Source organism: Vipera ursinii (genome assembly GCF_947247035.1).
Source record: "Vipera ursinii genome assembly, chromosome: 17".
Lineage (NCBI taxonomy): Eukaryota > Metazoa > Chordata > Lepidosauria > Squamata > Viperidae > Vipera > Vipera ursinii.
Window position 1 is genome coordinate 2,264,012 of NC_139530.1, and position 20,139 is coordinate 2,284,150.

A 20,139-nucleotide genomic window follows, 5' to 3' on the forward strand; every position below is an offset into this window, starting at 1 on the left:
AATTTCCTAACCGTGAGAACAATTAATCAGTGGAACAACCTGCCTCCAGACGTTGTGGGTGCTCCATCGCTGGAGGTTTTGTTAAAAGAGATTGGACAGCCATTTGTCCAGAAAGGCTACAGGGTTTCCTGCCTGAGCAGCGAGGTTGGAATAGAAGACCTCCAAGGTCCCCTTCCAACTCTGTTATCCTCTTATTCGATTGCCTTCGAGTTTACAACTCGGTTGAAACTTTTTAGAAACCAGCAGTTCTCTAGCGAAAGTCTGGAGGGATCAAATTTATCGATCCCAGGCCTGGGGCAGGCAACTGCCTTCCGCCTTTGCAATCTTCTTTTGCACATCACGGCCCCCCTAACCCTCGCCGTTAACTGAGCCCGCCTGCCTGCCTGCCACCCGAAAGGGAGCATCGTCAACTAGCTAGATGAGAAGAGAGACCACAGACGTGGAAAATCAGAGCCAGCACACGAGCTATTTTTAGACCCCGGCATATTAGATGAGCGCACACGTGCCTAACCCCCCACCCCCTTGAGCCAGCCGATGCAATTGGGCTCAGCCCCTCCCTTGGCAGAGAGAGCCACAGGGAAGAGCCTTATGGAGGAGGTAGGGTGGCCTAGGGGACGGAGCTGAGGGGGGGGTGTCCCCAAAGCATTCAGAAAGGAAGGAGCTGAATGCCTTTATCCAAGAGCAAATGGAAGACAGAGAAAGCTGGAAAATACATCGGTAAGAACGCAATCCAACATGCGTGCACACAAACACACCTACACCCGCACGTATGCTGGGCGGGCTCTAGCTTAGAGGAGCCCTGTAACCTTTTTCTTCTTTTGCTTGTGGTTTTTTTTTTTCCCCAGGGCTTCCGGGCCCCTGGGGTGGGTATTCAAAATGCACTTGCCCCAAAGAGATATCCTTATTTGGTGCACAACCTCTGAAGTCTGGGGCTCCAGGGAGCGTCTGGCCATTTGGCGTGGGGGATTTCAGCTCACCTCTGTTTAAAGACAAGAACAGGTGGCCAGCTCTCGGCCACCCTACCGTTTCGGGTTTTTGCTTCAGCCGTTCAAGAAGCGTCCTTCCCCCGGAGATTTTGGCAAACCAGTTTGGGGGTCTCGCTGGCAGGTGTTCAAAAGCAAATCGGTGCTCTGCTTAATTTGGCCTCCCGTGGCTACAAGGGTCTCTCCCCTTTGGCTGAGGAATAACTGCCTCTTCACTTTAAAACAGGAGCAGGTAGCTTGTCATCTTCACACTGGGGGAGAAAGTCCACAGAACAGAATGGGTGGAATTTGTGGCGATAAATCAAGGACTACCTATATTATTTTTTCTTTTTCCCTGGAGAACCCGGGGGAGGGGGGGAATTTTCCACCTCTGGCAGCAGAAGTTCCAACCTTTTGCAGCTCCTAGCTCTTCCCACTGTAGCTTTACATCCATCAACACCACCCGGGATCAGATCTCCCCACCTTTGGAGCAATTCCCTCTGGGCAGACAGACCCTAGTTGTGTGATCAAGGCCAGGTGGAGACCTCAAGAAAAATAAAATAAAATCTGGGCTTCATTTGGCAGAGCAGCAGCAATCTCTTCACTTCACCCCAAAGCAGGAAAGTGCTTTCCTGTTGCTTTCCCCCCCTCTCTCCTTAGACAAAGGCCCACCGACTGCTTCTTTCTCCAGGTTGCCCAGGGCTAATCCCACGTCTGCGGTTGATTCTGGGGGGGGAGGGGGGCTGGGAGACGGGGTGGGGGGCCTATTAGCGGTGGCAAAGTTTGCAGTTTATATTTTGGAGAAGGGAGGGAGGGAAGAAGGAAGGAAATGGAAATGAAGGAAGGAAATGGAAATGAGAAGATGGGAAGGGAGGGAGGAAAGAAGGAAATGGAAATGAGAAGGAAGGAAATGGAAATGAGAAGATGGGAAGAAGACAGCTGCCCAGAGCGCTCCAGTTTTCCCCCTAAGCAAAGCAGACGCACCATTTCATTCCACCTTCTTCAAGGCTCAACAGAAGCATTATGGCAAATTCTTCTTCCCCCAGAAATAGGATCCTCCACCTTCCATTCCCATAAAAGGCTACCAATATCCTTGCTCCCCTGGGGTTAAAGGCTCCTGCACTCTCTCCTTAACTGTACGAAGGACTAGCTTCCTCACCATTCCTGCCCGCATGTCCTACCCCATCGCCAGTTAGCTGAAGGGTGCCATCCCAGGCTGAAAATACCAAGGAAATGGTGAGTTTTGAACCGAGAATACATTTTACAAAACTTATTTCTGGAGAGGAATCTCAGGCTACTCTGCTTAGTGTGAGATTTGTGTTTTTTTAGCTTCCTGTTTGCTGCCTTATTTCCAATCGGTCGGCAGGTTTTTTTGTTAAATGAGATTTGGCCCCTAACTGCAACATCCTAAAAATATTTCCCTTCATCCTTGGCTGGACGGCTGAGTCGAGTTCTTTTTGCCACACAATCCTCTTCCGTGGCTATCACTATAAGACAACCCCAGATAAGTTTTGTTTATCCTCTGCAAAAAAAAATTCCTGGTTTCTAAGTGTCGCTTCTCCTGACTGATTGGGTTGTGCCATTCTGTGCCTCTGTATGAAAGCTCCTCCAGGCCAGGGGTCTGAAAAGTTTGCTTAACTTTATAGGTTTCTACGACGACTTCATGGCCACAGTCAATGTTTGATTCAATTCGAGGTGGCTAGTAAGGGAAAAAACATGCAATCGTTCGGAAACTTTGTGAACATCAGCATGAATAAAAACGTGTGCCTTCGAATTCTAAATGAGAAAACCCACTATCATTTAGTAAAAGGGGATAAAGTCACCCTTTTCCAAATATAAGAATATATTTCCCCTGCATTTTAGTAAAGTGCGTGCTATATGAAGCACACGTTTTTCACTTTGTTTTGAGACCTGAATGCAAAAAAATTTCATTTTAATGTATGCTGATTAGCATACAATTAATAAAGATTCTGTTCTATTCTAATTATTCTATTCTGTTCTTCAAAAATGCAGGGAACTTGCAACGCTTCAGCAGCCCTCCTGAGTCAGTAAAATAAGCAGAGAAGGAAATTTAATTTTCCCTTTTCTCATAATCCTAGAAACTGGGTTTCTTCAAGTGAGTGGGACTGGCAGTAGGCTGTAAGTCTATTGTCTACTGCTGACAATTGAAAATGATTCATTTTCTACTATTTACCAAAATAAAGTCTCTCAGTATGTGTATGCGGGTGGGGTGGTGGTGGGGAAATGATTGTATACACATTATAAGACATAAATGAGGCTTATTTGCCTATCTAAAATATTGCACACCTGTTTTGTATTATTCCCTCTCAGGACTTTTGATATCTCTTTTACTTCCCCAGATGAGGCATTCCAGGCATCGCTGGGAATTAAATTTCAGGTCACCTTGTAATGTTTTTCAGTAGATCAGGGATCACAATAGTCACCCGTGCCTTAGTCGAGGCCCCTTTGGATTCCTGCAATGTGAGTGGGGCTGCCCTTGAAGACCATCCACCAGTTGCAGTTGGGTACCCCGCAGTTCACCTGAGTAACATCACTGGTCTGGGAAGTGCACCGGCTTCCAGTTGCCGTCCAGGTGTAATTCAAGGTGCCGGTTATCACCTTGAACGCCCTACGTGGCACAGGGCTGGGTTTCTTGTGGGATCACCTCTCCTTGAGGGCATCTGCCCATCCTTACTAAGTCTGATAGGTTAGGTGCGTTCCTCTCTGTTAAGTGTTGCCATCTGATCCTTTGGAACAGCCTCCCCCTGGAGATCGTTGAGATCCCCTATCTTTCTAGCCTTCGGGAGGGCTGTAAAGACCCGGGCTCTTTCTTCTTTAAATCTTTTGTCCCCAACTTCAAGGGCCACAGCTGGCCACCTGGGAGAAGCTGCGTCTCAGTCAACCCACTGACTACCTTCTCCTGGTCTAACATTCACACCGGCTTCCTTCCCCACCGCAGGCAGAAGTGCTGACACCGGAGCAGATCACTGAATACAAAGGCATCTTTGAGATGTTTGATGAAGAAGGGAACGGCTTGGTGAAGACCGATGATTTAGAAAGCCTCATGAGTTTGGTCGGGATCAACCCCACCAAGCGAGATCTGGTCAACATGGCCAAGGATGTCGACAAAGACAGTAAGATGGCTGCCTTCCCAGGGGGTTGCCTTGGGCTCCTAAAAATTTCTGGCCCGGCACTGTTGGTGTCCTCCAGAATTTCATGTCCTTCACAGTTCTCTTGATCCATGTCTGACAATCTGGCTGTTACAGCTTCTTTGCTAGGATTGTCAGGAGTTTCATATGCAAAGACCCATCTTCCTGAGCCCTGCATATCCTTCCCATGTGGTTTCTTTAGCCCTCCCACCAGGGAAGAGCTTCCTTCCTAGTTTCAGAAAATAAGATTGCTTGTTTCTTTGGCTGATCTCTTTCCATTCCTGATCACCTGAGTTGCATTTATAGCTAGACACAGCACAACAGTCCGGCTGTAAATGAACGATTATGCAAATGCTCTGTTTCTTTGGCAAGGGGAAAAGCTTCCCCCCACCAGAGGATAAATTGTGACTTCTTTGAAGAGGTTTATGCAAATTTCACCTAATGCAGAAGTTGCTGGGAAGTGTAGACAGCCTAACCCCCTTCCATGTTTTGAGCAAAACCAGCCAAAGCTTAATTTCCCAGAAGGCAAAATAAGCATCCCTGTTGCTGAAGGGTTACAAAAAAAAGCGTTAAAGAAAATGGGAACTTTGGATTTTCATATCAAAATATTTTTTTAAAAGAACAAATGACATTGGAAATAGGGCCCAAAGGCTTGCAAACATGAGTTTGGCTGCAGTTCTGCTGAAAGACTGATCAAACTAAGCTCCGGGATATTTTCTAGTATTCATGTTTAAAATCTCCTTTGAGCAAAGCTCAATTTGTGATCATTTTTTGACATACCCATGTGATTTGCTATTGCTGTTTTCTGAGGTTTTCATTCTCTTTGGCTGCCCGGCTGACTATTCAAGCTTTGCTGGTGGTCTCCCGTCCTCCTGACTTCTTAGCCTCCTAAGGTGACCCATAATTGAGATCAAACGTTACAGCCTTAAAGTAGGCTTAATAATCCTCTCTGTTCCATCGAGGGACTTCACGACACTGCTGTTTGCCCTCCTGCCTCCTTCCGAGTCGCCAAACCTTTGTGGGAAGAATCCATCTCTGCAAAAAAAAGATGCCAGCCACCCAAAAATAAAGTTGATCAGGAGCAAGTCTAGGCAGATTTGACCTCAGTAATCTCTTTTTCCCCCAGAAAAAGGCACCTTCAACTGTGACGGGTTTCTGCTGTTGATGGGCATTTACCACGAGAAATCCAAAAATCAGGACGAGGAACTCAGAGCCGCCTTTAAAGTCTTCGACAAAGAACACAAGGGCTACATTGAGTGGGACACGCTGAAGTAAGCAGCCAAAGGCGGGAAGTGGAGCCTCCTGGATCCAGACCCAAGGCGAGAACGTAAGCAGCACTTCAAGCCTTCTCATCTTCTCTGCCATTTTAGGTACGTATTGATGAACGCTGGAGAACCCCTGAACGAGCAGGAAGCTGAACTCATGATGAAGGAAGCGGACAAGGACGGAGATGGGACGATTGACTACGAAGGTACTGGAAGCATAATCGTGCCCATCATCCAACGGTTTCAGCCCAAAGGTTCTACATAAATCGAGACTGTGTGGATATTTTAATTTACTGAAAGGTCCTGGAATGGATCAGACAATTCCTGGCCTGCAGGTCAACAGTCTAAAATGTCTCGACACTAAAGGAAAGTGGATGGGGAGGGAAAAAGAGAAGTGCTAATCCTTAACATTGAAAAGGTAACAGTGCTGGTAAATAGCGATGGAGACTATATGGATACATGTGTGCAGTTTTCATAGCAATCATGTGACAACACCGTGAGAAATGCTGGCAACTTTTCCAATTCCCCAGTTATAGTAGTTTAGAATTAAAAGCTCTTACTTCTCTCCAAGCTGCCTGTCAGAATATCTTCCTCTGGAAGAATTTAGATGCTGGCTTGTTATATTGCTGAGATGCTGTTAATGCTGCACATCTGTTCCTCCGTTTTAAGCTTAGTGCTGTCTTCCAGCTCCATCTTTGCAGTTAGCTAGACTGGTAGACTTTACTTTTAAAAATAAGAGCCAGAAATTAAACCAAGTTACAACATCTGCCTAGGCTTGCTGTAAACAAGTTGCTTAACTGCCTGTTTTATCTGTTATGCAAAGATACAAACAGTCTCCCCCACGAGATGTCTTGGAGGTCAAAAGCCAGAATTCTCACACAGCTTGGTTAAAAAGCTGAGAATAAAAGATAAATTGGGAAATTACGGGGAAAGCACGAAAGACAAAGAGGCTGGCAATTCCTCCCGTTCTCCACTAGACGGCGCCATCTGGATGGAAGCTGATTTATTCCACAGCAAAATTTAATTTTCAGGGACTTTCTTAGTGTTTATTCTGAGATTTTGACTTCTTTACCATTTGATTTTGTGCTGCCTTTAACTTTGAGTGGGTTAACGTGGGTGTGGGCTGATTTCGCAGGATAAATGACAATTCACCCACTTTAGACTCACTGGGAAATACGTTTCTCATGGCTGGCTGGGGAATTCTGGTAGTTGAAGTCCACATTTCTTAAAACCCTGGCCTAACCCATCATCCAATGACAGTATGGTAACAGACCCTGGCAGTTATCTATTCTGCCTCTGCATATACAGGTAAGTCCCCAACTTATGACCACAACTGAGCCCCAAATTTCTGTTGCTTAGCTGGACGGTTGTGTTAAGTGAGTTTTGCCCCATTTTATCATCTTTCTTTGCCGTAGTCATTAAGTGAATCACTGTTGCTTAGTAACACGGTCGTTAAATGAATCTGGCCAAAGCCACTGACTTTGCTTGTCAGAAGGGCTAGTCCTGGTGGAAAAATTACCCAGCCTGCTGAAGTTCAGCCTTAGCAGCATCCTGTCAGTGTATTTGGGGGGGAAGGCAAGGAAGGACATGGGTAAAAAACCACATTTCTACCTTCTTGCTCTACATTTGTTTTCTCCTTCCTAGAATTTGTGGCCATGATGACAGGCGAGTCCTTCAAACTGACTCAATAAGACCTCCGAGAAACTTTTCGGTTCGTCTCTCCTGTCTGCTCGCTCTTCCTCCGACGATGCCAAGAGGGTAGCCGTGACGGAACCTGGACACCCAACAGCGACACGCAGTCCCAACCCCGGCACACCGCCAGAGTCTTTAAGCTGAGGGCGAAACAAACACTTTCCTGAGCTGAGACCTTTAGTAGACCCACGTTTGGACAGAATTTGTCCTCGCTTGAGTTTTGTCAATAAAGCCTGGGTCAAATTTAACCCGCGAGGTTTTGGCAATAAATGGGTGGCCTTGGTACTTTGCATGCAGCCCTGCGTGTCCTTCAAAACTCCGCAGGAGCCGGGGAGCAAAGGGATCGCCGTGTCTTCTGCTAAGCTGTAACCTGGTTTGTTAAGCCTTAGTCCAGTGGATTGTGTGAAGCTGCCATTTTGGTATTCAACCAGAATGATGGTATCCACCCAGCCACTTAAAACCTATGCAGGTAGTTCTTGACTTACAACAGATCGTTTAGTGACTGCTGAAAGTCATGACGATGCTGAAAAAAATGACTTTCACACTATCTACGAGGAATTAGATCAATGGGGAAAAATTGATCAGGGGAGTCTTTATATAAGCATTCTCCCAATATGTTGATCTTCTATATGCAGCACATACACTCACAGAGAGATATAAACATAAGCATTTTTTACGACGAATACTTAAAATACAAAACGCTTCGTGGTCCAGCAGAATCCTGCTAGATGCAAAATAAGAAATCTTGGCAAAAGGACAGCATCGTTCTGTAAATCCACAGCAGGAACGCAAATATCCCAACGCGGAGTTGACATCCCCATTGGATGCAGAAATATGTCCTTGGAGCAGACGAAGGAATCAGGGCCGCAGGAGCCGAGAAACCGTATTCCGGTTTTGATTTGAAATAAAACAAAAGGACCTTGGTTTTTTTTGAAAGAGTTTCCACCTTGGTAGCGTGACAATATTGCTCAGTCTATCGAAAGAAGTAGGGAAAATTTAAAAAAAAAACGGGCTCTGGGTCCAAGCTTGGCCGTTACACAGCAACGAATCCCGTATTTCAGCAATTTGCTAGAAAATCCAGTCTTCCCACAAGAAAGAGAGATTAATCTGTATTTGCTCTCATTTCCCCCCTCCCCACCAACGGCAGGGTGCAGGATAAGAGACCCTTTGACCCCCTTTAAGTCCATCAGCCAGCCATTTTCTGCTAATCCAAGGCACTCGAGGCAGCTAACCTCTAAAGGGGTGGTCTCGTGACCCCGCCCCCCAAAAAGCTTTGTTTTTCACCTTGGATAATTCAGGCGCGGACGGCGAGCATCTTGTTTCAGTCCTCTCGAAATGTCCAATGGCGCCTTCTCAGGAGATTCTGATGGTGGTAGAGGTCCCTCAAAGCCAAGGCATCCAAGCGCAGATGATCAAATGTTCCTTGTCCATCATGATTTCGGTCCACATTCTCCTGTTCCCCTATCGAAGAGACCCCTATGATTACTCGGGGGAGGAAGTAGATGCACCTCCTGGGTTCTCCTGGACCTCCATGGGGCTGCCTTCGGATGCTTCGGGCAACCTGGGAGCCTCGTGCTGCTCCCTCGGCGAGGCTGCTGGTTCACAGGCACTGCCGTCCGGTTTCTGGCCCACTGGGGGAGTCTCGGCGTGGGACTTGGACATTCGGACGGCCTCATCGTAGGAGGGGGGCATTTCTATGGCGTAGAGGCTATAGGCCGGAGGACACACCGTATTCCTGTCCGGGTCTCCATAAGGCAATGAGAGCGAGACGTTGGGTGGGTACTGCAGAGAGCTGTAGGCTGTAAAAACAACGAAGCAGAAAGATTAGGTGGTCCTGCAATGCTTGTTTTTAAAGAAAATTTATATGGCTGCGCAACGCGTTTTTAGCGACTCTGAGCAGCTCACAAAAAGAATCATTTAGGAGGTTTGGTGGTTTCTAAATCTAAATACTACTACTACTACTACTACTACTACTACTACTACTACTAATAATAATAATAATAATAATAATAATAATAATAATAATAATAATAATAATATTCACTGTCTCCCTGCAAGAGTCTCCAATGTCAACAAGGACTTAGATAAGACTACTTAGTTAGCCACAGCAACTTTTCCTCTTGTATAAATACCCTGAAGATTATCAGATGGTTTTTCAAACGGCCAGCAACCAAACCAACGAAATGAAGGGGGGATGGTCCTCACAGGTCAGCCCAAAACTCTGGATTCTGAGAGAACGTCAGAAAAAGAGAGGGCTGGTGGGGTTCACTTACAGGTGACGGTGCTGTGGGCGGTGCTGTCATGCTCCATGGGGATGACGGTGAGGTCGTGCGCGTGGGGCGGGAAGGTTTGGCGCAGTGGCTGCTTGATGCGGCAGCAGAATTTGGCACAGCTGGCTCCGATCCCGCACATCAGGAGCACGAACACAGTGAGCAGGATAATCCTGTGGGGAGAAAATGGGAAGAGATGAATTTCCCCTCTGTAAGTGGGGTTGGAGGGAGGGAGAGAAGGAAGGAAGGAAGGAAGGAAGGAAGGAAGGAAGGAAGGAAGGAAGGAAGGAAGGAAGGAAGGAAGGAGTTGAAGTCCACAAGTCATAAAAGGGCTGAGTTGGAAGACCCCCTGCTCTGTGAAGCCATTTTTTTCCTACGCACAGGGAGGTTTGAAGTCACCCACATATTATTCCTTCTCTGGAATAATCACTGAGACTGCATGTAATTGTGGGTTGCAAGGCCCAGAAATGTGCAAACTTCCATAGGCAAAGAGGTTTGTAAAAAATGCAAGTGTAATTGTGCATTTATGTGTGTGTGTGTGTGTGTGCATGTCCATGCGTGTCTCCTCCCCCCACCAATTATAGCCCTCACTGCCTGCTTGGGAAGAAAACAAAATCTCATAAAACTTTTGCACTACGATTAAGCAATCTGTGCACAGGGCAGTAAGGCAGATCGCCAGAAGACGGGGGGGGGGGGGAAACGGGAAGCAGGCACCCAGAAAGTTAGCGATTTAACATTTCTAGGTAAAACATTGCCTAAGTCCTTCCTTAATGATTCACAGAAGAACTACCCTTTGTCATTTTATCATCTGATTTCTCTTCTTAGGGCAAGGAATATATGCATATTTTAATCCAGCAAGGATGTTTTCTCATAATAAGGAAAAACGGGGATTGTCGAGCAAGGATTTATCAGTCACAAGCAAGATGGCTAACAAGCAGGAATGGAGGATGGACAACTACGGCAACTTTATGACCTGTAGACTTCAACTCCCAGAATTCCTGAGCCAATCTTTTCTCTTTTCTTTTGGTCCTGGTTGCAAACCCCTTTTTAGAAAGCTCCTAAAACGGCATCGCCCACGCCAGCAAGGCCAAAATTGTACAAGTCTGACTCCAAGAAGGTTTACACAATGCACTGAAGCTGGGTTGGCAAGACACAATTTCTGCCTTCACAACCATCTTGTGCAGTGAAGCACCTCACAGCTTAATGGAACGTCATGACTTGACCTTCCTAGGAAGGTTCCCTAGGATGTTGGGCACCCAACGGCTGCTTCACTTGGGTGGCTTCTGCAAATTAAGAGGCTGGATGCAAACGAGCAGTCGCACCCCATCGGCTTAAACCATCGTGGTTATTTTTATTCTCAAAACTTCCCCGGAAGCAGAGAAGTAGATGGAAACCTGACCTCATCCTCAAATATGCCAAACATCCCCCAAAGCTAAGTCAGAAGGAGCAGAAGGGCCTGCCCCGTGCTTGACTTCGCTGCCACCACCCAGCCATCTGAATCACCGCAAGGAGGAAAGTCCACCCACTCTTTCTAGGCAAGGCCGCTTCTCAAGTTTCTCATACACTCCGCCCAGGATGTTGACCCACTAACCGTGGTGTGTTTCTGAGTCACACCCGCCCGCGGCAGGCAAGAATGTTGGCCAGTTGGGAAGGGAACCGATTAATTTATCCAAAGAACAAAGGCAGAGGAGGATGGGCCCTAGAACCAGAGGGGGTTGGCAGGGTCCCTGCTCCTGCCTTGGGTGAGGAATTACAAATCCCAGGGTTCCCAGCCATTACTGTAGGGAAGTGTAATTCCACAATAAACCAATGTGTAAGTTTTCTCTGAATCTGTATATGTAGGGATACATCTACGCAAATATAAGTACAGAAATGTAACTTTTTCTACTCTAGTACAGGTTGTCCTTGACTTGCAACCATTTGTTTAGCATCCAAATTTACAGGGGCATTGAAAGCAAGTGCCTTAAGACCATTTTTTACACTTAATGACCGTTGCAGCATCCCTACGTTCACGAGATCAAAATTCAGATGCTCGGCAACTGACTCGTACTTATGACGGTTGCGGCGTCCCGGAGGTGTTTGTGTGTGTGTGTCACGTGATCCCCTTTTGTGACCTTCTGACAAGCAAAGTCAATGGGGAAGCTAGATTCATTTAACACCCGTGTGACTCACTTAACGACTGTGGCAAGGAAGGTCGTGTAAATGAGGAATAGTCACTTAACAATTGTCTAGCTTAGCAACAGAAATCTGGGGCTCCGTTGTGGTTTTAAGTTAAGAACTACCTGTAGCCACCCTGCACCTTGTTCCTGGAACTGGACTGGATGGTGCAAGAAATTAAGTACATTTTTTTTAAAAAAAGCAGCATTTTTTTCGGTGCAAATCGCAGTTTCGTAGCATCCTCTTTTGATTCTTTAAATACCGGGAGGCACCTTTGAATCCAACTAATTGAATGTTTGACAAAGGAACCGTAGTGGGTAAAATCCTTTTTTGTATGTGTGCTAAAACTTTCAGAAACCGCAGAACAGAATATCTGTAGCTGACGGTTGAGCTGTGCGGTCCTGGGTGCTCTCCGAGTTTGCGGTTTCCTCGCAGACGTTTCACGACCCAGCTAGACAACCTCATCAGTGCTGGAGGGGAGTGGGGCTTGCAGAACGGGACAAGCACGGAGCGATCCCTCGCGCTCTCCAAGTTTGCTGTTTTCTTCCAGACGTCTCATGACCCAACTAAGCCACGTTCACTTAAGAACCGTGTTACTAACTTAACAACTGGCGTGGTTCATTTAACATCTGTAGCAAGAAAGGTCATAGAATGGAGCAAAGCTCACGTCTAGTGGAGCAACAGAAATGTTGGGCTCAAATGTAGTCATAAGTCAAGGACTACCTGCACTGCTTTTCAACCGCTAGGCAGGTATCCGCTCTCCAAATGCAGAGAGGAAAATAATCTTTTGCTGGCTAAGTCTCCTCCTTGAGACTCTGGATTCAAACCTTGATTTATCTCTAAAGGGGTGGTTAAAACAAACCACGTTTTAGCACCCTCTGAGGGGCATCAAGGTCCCTCCGGTCTGGATTTGCATTTGGACAAGAAGAGTTTCAGGAAGGACGAAACTAAAACTTACCAAACGTACCACAAGCTTGTCCAGCTGGTCCCTTGTTCGGAACATCTGCAAGAGAAGGAAGCCGCCAGTCAATCACTTGATCCAACTCACTCACCCAACCAGACAAGAACCTGATCCCCCAACAGCTGCTTGCTAATTCCTACAACAGACAGAAAAGGTAGGCGGGTTTTTGTCACTTCCAATTCGGAGGTGAGTAAGTGGAAGGCAGAAAAGCACCAGGCGGGGTTCAACAGCACCTTTTAAGAATTTGAAAGGCGCATACATGTCGTCCTCGACTTACAGCCATTCATTTAGTGACCATTCAAAATTCCAAGGGCAGTGAAAAGCATGACTTATTACCGTTTTTCACTCTTACCACCGTTGCAGCCTCCCCCATCGGTCGGTCGGGTGATTAAAATCTGGACACTTGGCAAGTGGCTCACGTTGACGATGGTGTCCCAGGATCCCGTGGATCCCCTTTTGCGACCTTCCGACAAGCAAAGTCCACGGGGCAGATTCGGTTCACAACTATGTGACCGACTTAATAGCTGCAACGGTTCACTCAACGACGGTGGCAAGGAAGGCCGTGAAATGGGGGCAAAGCTCTCTTTTAACAAACGTCTCAGTTAACGACAGAAATTTCGAACTCAGCTGTGGTGGTTCAGTCCAGGACTAGCAAGGAGATACTTAAAATTTACTTACTCTTGATGGCTGCTACAAATGATCTCGCAAAAGGCAGGCACAGCCTGGCGGAGGGGAGAAAGACGGGAAGTTTAGCACAGAATAGGAAGACCGGGAGTTTGGTGGCTCTTAAAAAAGATGCAAGCCTAGTTTTTTCCCCCCAACCCTGATTGCTTGAAGATGTGTGGACTTCAACCTGCCTGGGGAATTCTGGGACTTGGAAGTCCACACAACCTGTCAGCAACCGAGGTTGAGAAACCCTGCATTGGCTCCAGGACAAACTCCAAAATGTTGTGTGAACACAAGATGTACGCACTCCTGGACTTTAATTCAAAACATCGGAAAGCGGGTTTGTTCTGGACTCCAAGCCCTGTTCGTTCTGCCTTGAAGTTCTTCCCTAACCAGAGATTGGCTTGATTTCAAAGGGAAATCTGCTGCGATTCACTCAACCTGAAATGCGTATTCTTCACTGTTCTACAAAAATAAGAACGGAGAGATGGACTATTGAACGCACTTATTCAGTTTGGACTATAAACTAAGTTATGCACCAAGGCCGGCGGGGGGGGGGGGGAATGCTTTAGGATTGTCAAGCAAGCACACACACACACACACACACACACACACACACACACACACCGTACTTTTCCCAACGTTTTGTAAGATTTTCATCAGGCCCTAGTTAGTAAAACCTGAAAAACCTAAAGGAGGGCTTTGGGGGTTTTTTTTTTTTTTTTTGAGTTTTTGTCCCAGGCCAAACCCCCTGCCACGATTTACAAACTACATCTCGGGAGAAGGGGTGGGTGAGCCGACTGCGAATGATCCCCAAAGTCGGAATTAAAGAGGGGTTCAGATTTAACCAACGGGGCGACAGGCTGGGGAAGAAGAAGGAAAAACGAAACAAAAAAAGGAGCATTTACCAGGCTGGGTGGCAGATTTAAGCCCGCTCTCCCTCCCTCCTTCCCCCCCCCCCGTTTGCTGGCAGGCCGGCTTTCTCGACCCGCTAGAAAGGGGCGCGGGTTCACAAGAGACGCAAACCCGAAGGCAGGCCGCGGGTGTTCCACGGGTCGTGCGAAGCCAGCATCCTCCGGCGGGCAGGGGAAGCGATCGCGGTCACTCACCCGTGCCCCGATGGCGGCTACCAGCAGCAGGGGAGAGGCCGGGCTGGCTCGGCGGGCAGGAGCCATGGGCGGCGGGGGAGGAAGCGGCCCGGCTCACCCGCCTCCAGGGCCGCCGAGGCTGCCTCCGTCTCCGCCGCGAGCGACCCGAAAGAGGAGCCGGAGCCGCCCGCTCGGCCAAGGGCACCGCTGGGGCACAGGCCACGCCCCCTCGCCGCCACGCCACGCCCCCTCGCCGCCGGCTTTGTCCTGCCCAGGGGCCGTCCGGCTTCTCCAAGCGGGCGCCCGCCGTCCCAAACGGGCTAGCTCGGCGGGCGCGCTCCCTGTCTAAGCGGGCAGGAAGCCGCGGAGGTTGGACCCATCTGTCGGGAAGGAGGGGGATCGGGAGGATGGGCTTGGTGTTCAAGGATGGCCGGATGACAAACCACCCCCCCCCTCCAGCCCCCAAAGCCCGGGCTAAGTCTCTGGGTCCAGTCTGAAGCTGGTGATGCCTTTTAATAAGGTTCTGTCTGAAAAAGTGCGGGCAGATTCCTCCTGATTTGGGGCAACGTAGCCTCGATCGATCAATTGATCAATCAATCAATCAATCAATGTCTCCTCCTACTCCTACTCCTCCAGGAAGCTCAAACCCCCCCCCCCGGTGTCCAGAACCATCAATAAAGAGCATTGCGTCTCCATCCAAGCCCCGGGTCTCTTCCCCACTATTAGCTATATCCAGGGCTTTTTTTGTCATAGAATGCACAGAACGGAGTTCCGGCACCTTTTTTGGATGGAGCCTTGTAGGGTAGGCAAGGCGGGTTGTATGACGTGTGTGAGAGTTCCGGCACCTTTTTCTTTTACAAAAAAAGCACTGGCTATATATCCTTTAAAATATCTACATAGCCACCCACCTTGCATCAAAGTCTGGGCAGCTCCCACTGACCGTTCAAACAACAGGCATGCTGGCTGAGCAATTCTGGACGTTGAAGTCCACAAGTCCTCCGAGGGCCAAGTTGGAAGACCCCTGATCCAGGGTATGTGTTAAGGATATATTACTGTTGTTCCAACTGTCAGCTCTTCTCCATTTCCTTCCCTTTTTCGTATTTTTACCGAGACCACAGCGAAAGTTATTTCTGAGAAGGATAAGCAGAACTTTGTGCATTTTTCGGACAGGCAGGGAGAAACTGCCCTACCAACCCCGCACTGTTTCTTATCTTTCGTTTATTAGCTCACCTGCCTCCCAGCTACCTCAGCCCTGAAATCTTTTCCTTCCTGTCTGTGGATATGAAATCCCAGCAAACCCCCCCCCCACAAACACACACACCCTTTGAGATGGCAGAGAGTGAAAGTGAGAGAGAATGACTGATTGTGCCAAAGTTGCTGCCTCTAATATTGGAGGGGGGGAAGCGGGGGGGGGGGCCTACAACAGCACCAGTATATGTGGTGAAACTACAATGCTCGGAAATGTAGGTGACAATTCTATTTGGAAAGCGTGAGGCAGACCACAGCTGCCTTATTTCAATTCCTGAACCTTGCGCTATATTTAGGATCCTACCGCCCTCGGATTTCAGTGGCTTTCGGCCTCTGGACTACAGTATCAAGTTCAATCTTGATTAGCTTTCGGAGCTCAACCACGGTTGGCTAGATCTTGTCACCAGCAGGTGGTCACCAACAGCCCAGCACATTTTTTTTTTAAGCACATGTTGGAACTGCCCAAATGCCCTTTGAAAACTGCTCTTTCGTTTCCCTAAAACTACACCTTTTGTTTCTTTTTTTTGGGGGGGGGAAACAAAAAACCCTCCAGTGCTTCTGTGTTTCATAAAGTATGTGCTTGTTACTTTAGACTTCCCTGTCCCGGAACTGTGTATTTTATATCTGGTTGTACTTTTCAAGAATGACACAAATCTGATTGTGGGTTGGGGCAGACGGGAAGGCAAGAGCACAGTGAAACGCAATGGAAAAACACATGGTAATAATAAACTATTTCCCCGGGTTTCAATATTCCCCTGAACCTGTTTGGCTGCTCAGGAGTCTTTCGAAAGGGAGGAAATGGGTAAACTGAGGCCTGACAGGCACGTGACAGATTTGGGCAGAATGACATCCCTTTGTGACTGCACAGGAACTGGGATTTGCATAGGTTCAAATTTGCAGAGGGGATTCCATTAAAACTTCAACCTACCCAGTCACGCTACTGGCGAGGTTAAGCAGCTTCTCAGACTCTCCAGCAGGGATTTGTAAAAAATGCAGATTTCCATCAACCGCATTGTAGATCTAAAGAGAGAGGGCTGGCATTCCAGTCTGCGTTATCTCCACCTTCAGGCTCTTGACAGAGAAAAAGAAATGTAAGATATGTAAGAAGCCTCTATTAAATAAGGAAAAAGGGGTGTGCTGACCTCATTCCTAGCTCCCTGCCTTAATTTATTATTACTTTTATCCAGCCTTTATTACTCTGTAACTCAAAGAAGCAGACATACATAATACCTTTTCCTACTCTTATTTTTTAATGCAGGTATCTATACTTGTGCCTGACTTTTTTGGGGTGGGGGGTGGGGAGGCAGCTAAGCTTGTTCCCATCTGCAATTCAAGCCTGGTACCCAAATTCTGCAGAGTGGAAAAAATGCAAGTCAAGTTCTGCAAAGCTTAAGTCCTACATAAGCCTGATTTCTGCACAGAGAGCCAGTTTGATCTGGTGGTGAAGAAAGCAGGTTAGTAAGTGAGAGATCATGAGTTCAAGTCCCCACCTTAGCCACGGAAGCTGGCTGAGTGACTTTGGGCAAGTCCCCCTCCCTCGAATCCCATCCCACCTCACAGGGTTGTGGGGAAAATAGGAAGAGGAAGGTGTGTGTTGGACCTGTTCACCACCTTGAATTGGTTCCCAAGCCGTGCTGGTCCCGTTTGGTCCGGCTGTTGCTTTAAATGGCAGGTCTGCTGGCTTAGTCCAGGGGGAATCGCATTAGATGGAGCTTCTAATCTTGGTTCATCTTGGGCAGCAAGCTTCTTCCAGAGAGATTTCTGCGCGATCATGAGATAGGCGAGGGGATTTTTAGAGACTGATGCGAAAGTTAATGGCTTATGAAAAAGTACACACGAGAGAGAATATTAATGAGCTGTTACCAGGAGCGGTGCAAAAGTCAAGAGCATGTTATATCTAAAATAAACACGGTTGGGAAGATGTGGACTCTTTTTTTTTCTCGCCAGAGTTCCAGATGGTGGGTTTTCTGTTTTTTTATGCAGTCTTATTTGATTTCAATGGATTTTATTCCCAGCTAGCTACTTCAACTGTATTTTTAAAGAGAGTATTAACAACTTTGCGAGTAACAAAATGTAGGATTTGTGTGGAGGGGTGGCCAAAATTTTTCTGAGGATAATTATTCCCGCTGCTTCAGAATTTCCCAATGCATCAACCACAGCCTGCATTCGCTGAGAGCAGCGGTCTTCAAACTTGGCCCTTTCATGACTTGTGGACTTCAACTCCCAGAATTCCTCAGCCAGAATTCCTCAGACCCCTGAGAGATTCCAGAAGGGTCCTCTGCACATGATCAGAAGCTGGTTGTTCTTATCCAAGGCTCAGTGGTTGCATAAAAAGACCCAGAATTGAATAGGAATTATTTCAAAACGTGGCATCTGCTTTAAGATCATGTTAGAGTAAAAAAAAAAAAAAGGGTGTCTTTTGACCAAACAGTGGATTTAGCATGAATCATTTATTTGTGTTTCCAAAATGTGAAAGTCTGCAATGCCAAAGGAAATGCTGAATAAAAAATCCTGGTGATATGTACATATATATTTTAATGAGCAAGATGTTTGATCAACAGAAACTACAGTAGGATGAAAAGCAACCAATCGCTATAGGTAAACATTATTTAGATTATGTCATTAAAGAGAGCTGATTCACATCTATCCATTATGGGTACAAGGTGTTGACTATGCCTCGTCTTATGAAACTGGAGATGACCTGAATTTCTTAGCTAATAGAAATTCTATTAGCTCCCATTATCAGCCTGCTCCAGGTTCCCACGAGTTTTATCTCAATCCTGTTTCTGTTCTTTAAATGTGTATTTTTATCAGATTGTTCTGAGGGGAAAGGGAAACGCTTAAATTTCTTCCAGCATTCCTTCCGCCTTCAGTTAGAAAAATATGAAAATGTTTCTAGTCCCCATGAAACATGCATATCTGGGAAATGTCAAATGAGATTGCTGGTGCCAAATTGCATACAAGCAGGTGAGGAGTGAGTAAGGAAGGAAGGAATGTGTCTTCTTCTCTGTCAGAGATCGCGCCTCTCCGTTGGAAAAAATACTGTGAAGGGTTAATAATGTTGGCTTAGTGAATTAAGGAAGCCATTAATCATTTGGAACAGGAGAGACTGAAGTATGTAACAGAGATGATGCCTACAGATAACTGAATCTAATCACTGCTGAGAAGCACTGATGATGTTATCTAGTTTGGTAATGAAATGTCCGCATGAAAACCAGTAAGCTCAGAGAGTAACAAGATCTCCTTGGTTAGTTTCCACCCCTCGTCCCGCCTTCCGGTGGAAAATAGCTTGACCCCTTTGCAGTTTCCTTCTTCTGCAGAATAGCCAGGAATGTGCACCTGGTGTGGATGAAGGCAGGCCCAGGTCAGAAGAAAGAAAGAAAGAAAAGGAATGCAGCGTTATTCAGCTCGAAACGTGTTAGACGATCAAATGGACCCTTAGGGGAGAAAAGGTGACAGGCCTGCCTTTTCAGAGATGCTTCAAATATTTTTGACTTTCTACTGCTCTGGAGGGAAATGATCTTTATCAGTGAGTTCCTGAATGGAAACGGAATTTAAGCAGCTTTGCAAGATCAGGGGCACATGTAATCTACCGGATCCCCTGCATGGATGCCCCTGTGAAGCAGATGGGGAAGGCAGGCTGCACGAACACACAAGCCAGCGGTCAGAAGTAACCTATTATAAGTAGCCCTCAACTTAACCGCCACGACTGAGTCCCAAATTTCTGTTGCCATAGATTTCCCCTCCCAACCTGGAGAATCATACCTGGAAAAAAAAAGAAGATTAGGAGTCTTCTATGCTTGGAGATCCGTAGAAGACGATGGCACAAAATTGCCATGTGGCCTCCACGCTTCCCTGCTCAAAACCAAAGGAAGGTTTCAAATCGTTGTGAGAGCTTTTTCAGAGTGGAGGGGGAAACCGTCGTCCTCAATTACCCTGCAGGGAGGGAGGAAGCTGAAAGACACTACAAAGAGAAAGATGAAAAAACATTCTCGAGCATCAGAAGAAAGAAAGAAAGAAAGAAAGAAAGAAAGAAAGAAAGAAAGAAAGAAAGAAAGAAGAAAGAAAGAAAGAAAGAAAGAAAGAAAGAAAGAAAGAAAGAAAGAAAGAAAGAAAGAAAGAAAGAAAGAAAAACAGAAACCTCTTTTGGAGGGGAGGAGAACATTTGAGACAACTGCCAGATGGATTTCGACACAACGTTTGTTTGCTTAATGTGACCTGGCAACAATTTATCAGGTTTTATGTAGCACGTACAACCTTTTTAGCCCAGCCGTGGTGGATGCCAGTCATGGCGACACAAGAACTTATTCGAATCTGAATATCTAAGGGACATCTACGTATATGAGCCAAGGAGTTGGCTGGGCTCAAATGGGCTGGGCTGACTATGACCAAGAAATCTGCAAATCTTTGCATTTTTTTTAAAAAAGCACATTTTGCTTATTAATTGTAATAACAGCCTGCCAGAGTTATTTGTATGCAGAAGCCATGTCACTGACGGTAGAGGCTGTTCCAACTATATAATTATGATCTTTTATAGCCTCATCCAAAGTCTGCAATTATTCCCTGGAGCTAATCTCATTGGTCCAGTCTCTGGGATGAAATGTCCAAGCAGACCAGCCAGCAAAGTTAAACAATCATTAGTTGCTTTTGGTATGATGGACATCTGTCTGCAAAAGGCCTG

At 46.7% G+C, this 20,139-nt stretch overlaps 2 protein-coding genes across 2 annotated transcripts; one reads left to right on the forward strand and one right to left on the reverse strand.

The window, feature by feature from the left end:
• The first annotated feature begins 2,008 nt into the window (after nt 1-2,008).
• On the forward strand, nt 2,009-7,316 carry CALML6 (calmodulin like 6). Its single transcript, XM_083375730.1, has 5 exons — nt 2,009-2,198; nt 3,922-4,096; nt 5,238-5,382; nt 5,482-5,582; nt 7,021-7,316. Exons 1-5 carry the CDS (start codon nt 2,196-2,198, stop codon nt 7,065-7,067), a joined length of 471 nt encoding a protein of 156 aa, XP_083231856.1. The 5' UTR covers nt 2,009-2,195; the 3' UTR covers nt 7,068-7,316.
• Nucleotides 7,317-7,643: 327 nt separating this feature from the next.
• TMEM52 (transmembrane protein 52) lies at nt 7,644-14,310 on the reverse strand. The gene is made up of 5 exons (XM_083375729.1): nt 14,232-14,310; nt 13,135-13,178; nt 12,454-12,498; nt 9,342-9,511; nt 7,644-8,867 (listed from the first exon to the last, which is right to left on the reverse strand). The coding sequence occupies exons 1-5, from the start codon at nt 14,295-14,297 to the stop codon at nt 8,551-8,553; spliced, it is 642 nt and encodes a 213-aa protein (XP_083231855.1). The 5' UTR covers nt 14,298-14,310; the 3' UTR covers nt 7,644-8,550.
• Nucleotides 14,311-20,139: the final 5,829 nt, after the last annotated feature.